The 1235-nt window shown below is 33.4% G+C and overlaps 1 protein-coding gene across 1 annotated transcript in view; it reads left to right on the top strand.

The window, feature by feature from the left end:
- Positions 1 to 1235, top strand: part of LOC106478175 (CD109 antigen-like) — a 138544-nt gene that overhangs the window by 87001 nt on the left and 50308 nt on the right. The window contains exon 6 of the mRNA XM_022381721.1: positions 611 to 684. Within this exon, the coding sequence (XP_022237429.1) occupies positions 611 to 684 (74 nt within the window). The remainder of the gene's footprint in view (positions 1 to 610; positions 685 to 1235) is intronic.

Raw genomic sequence — 1235 nt, 5'->3', positions numbered from 1 at the left:
GTGACTTCCGCTGTCGTAACAATATTTTGATATACAACTGTCTGGGGAAATACTAGGTAGAATTTAACTTATGGGGTAAAACTGAGAGATGCATTTTGTTTGACTTCACATATTAGACGCAGGATGATTTTTAGTGGCGTTTTTCAGAAAAAAAAGCCGTCTTTTTGTGCCGTAAAAAACGGTATCATTTCTATTATCCTAGTATAGTAATAATTTAAAAACACAACAGTTCAAGCTTATATCTAATTTATTCACTTATGCATCACGATACAAACTTCGCTCATCAGTTGGTTTACACGGATTCACAAAATACTTATTAGTTTTTCAAGTGCCAAACAGTGAGCGATATAAGCCCGTAATTTAGTATTCAAACATAATATCACGAAAGGTTACAACCACCTGGTATCAAAAACATGACTTGTAAATGATATAGCGATATTGTTATTCTGAGCAAAGTAACCAATTTTCATTGCAATGAAAGGGGCAATTACACTAGGTAAATCATGTTAATACATATGATGGTGTAATTAACAAACTAGACAGTCAGCCCTTCAGTTTCTACTCAAAGTTATTCGTTGATGACGTTTTTTGTTTTTAAAACTACTTTTAGGCGCTGTGAGTTTGGAATACCAACTGTCGGAACAGCCTCCTTTTGGAACTTGGACCATTCGTGTGGTAGTACAGGTAAGGTTTACAATACTGTTGAACAGGCCACATTTTTTGTACATCACGTTTAAAAACAGGGGAAAAAGTACATACAGTTCATTCGTTTTATTTAGGCGGCTGGTCGGTCGTTGTTACAATCAGTAAGATATTTACTTACCCTAAAGGATTTGATTTCGCTTTTTCTAGTAGCGTCACTTACTAAGTCAGTATATTAACTAATCACTAACTTATATTATCTTAAGAGAAACTAGTACCTCTGTACTTCCTAACCCTTTCTCTAAACTTTGATTCATATATATATATATATATATACATATAACGAGTAATGTTTAAATTCCGTTGAATCAATCACGTTGTTTAGCAACTGGCTAGTAAAATTCACTGAAGATCTAGTCGGTTGTGAAAAAGCTTAATCCATGCAAGTATTTTATCTGTATACATAGTTCCAACAGTAACACGCCATATATTTGTATTACTAGTATTAAATTTCAGGGACTTGCAGATGAATTAAAAATTGACCGCGATTGGGGTTCACGTTAACAAAGACGTACGTTATATATATATATATA

The sequence above is a fragment of the Limulus polyphemus genome, unplaced genomic scaffold, assembly GCF_000517525.1.
Source record: "Limulus polyphemus unplaced genomic scaffold, Limulus_polyphemus-2.1.2 Scaffold187, whole genome shotgun sequence".
NCBI lineage: Eukaryota > Metazoa > Arthropoda > Merostomata > Xiphosura > Limulidae > Limulus > Limulus polyphemus.
This window is presented reverse-complemented; position numbering and strand designations above follow the sequence as displayed.